The sequence below is a fragment of the Phytophthora parasitica genome (genome assembly GCF_000247585.1).
Source record: "Phytophthora parasitica INRA-310 unplaced genomic scaffold supercont2.439, whole genome shotgun sequence".
Lineage (NCBI taxonomy): Eukaryota > Oomycota > Peronosporomycetes > Peronosporales > Peronosporaceae > Phytophthora > Phytophthora nicotianae.
The window spans coordinates 3,781-4,397 of NW_008649425.1; the positions used below are offsets into that span (position 1 = coordinate 3,781).

At 49.4% G+C, this 617-nt stretch overlaps 1 protein-coding gene across 1 annotated transcript; it reads right to left on the reverse strand.

Moving 5' to 3' along the window:
* Positions 1–299: 299 nt before the first annotated feature.
* On the reverse strand, positions 300–506 carry PPTG_24955 (hypothetical protein; the record flags this gene model as incomplete). Its single annotated transcript, XM_008919024.1, has 2 exons — positions 300–366; positions 445–506. The coding sequence occupies 2 exons, from the start codon at positions 504–506 to the stop codon at positions 300–302; spliced, it is 129 nt and encodes a 42-aa protein (XP_008917272.1).
* Between the last annotated feature and the right edge of the window lie 111 nt (positions 507–617).

The window sequence follows — 617 nt, forward strand, 5'->3', positions numbered from 1 at the left end:
GGAAATGAGTGCTCGTTGGTCTTAGGTGATCTAGGCGATCTATTTGGCCGCAAATTTTGCGGTCACCATTTAACCCAATTAAGGCCGAGATTTATTCTGTCGGATACAGATTTAGGTGACATCTTGTTTTAAACTATGGTTGGACGATTGCAACAATTTATTTGTTGTAAGCCCTTTCGCTGCTAGACGCTGCGCATGGGAACAAAAGCGCTGCGTAGGGGCGCAAACGCAACCATGTATCCAACACATGGATTTTTCATTTTAGTTAGCTAGCTACTTACTTCCCGCCGCCATCAAACTCAGCTGCTGTTGTCAGTATCCCCGTCGTCCGTGTCGCTGTTGTAGTCCTCCCCGCGTTTGCGCTTTCTGAACCGAATTTTCTTTCGTAAGTGAGATGGAATGGCCGCCCCACCAGCCCACGAGCCGTGCCAGATTTGGCTGCACGTCAACGTACTCCCAGCCTCCGTGCGTCTGACGGTATTACACAGCGGTACGTATCTCCCCATGATAATGCTGCACTCAAGACAGTAAAAACGGCTTTCGAAGCTCTTCGCCTTGGGAGGACTCAAGCGGAGAACACTTTGCACAGGACCTTACGATGTTTCTTGTCTCCCTTG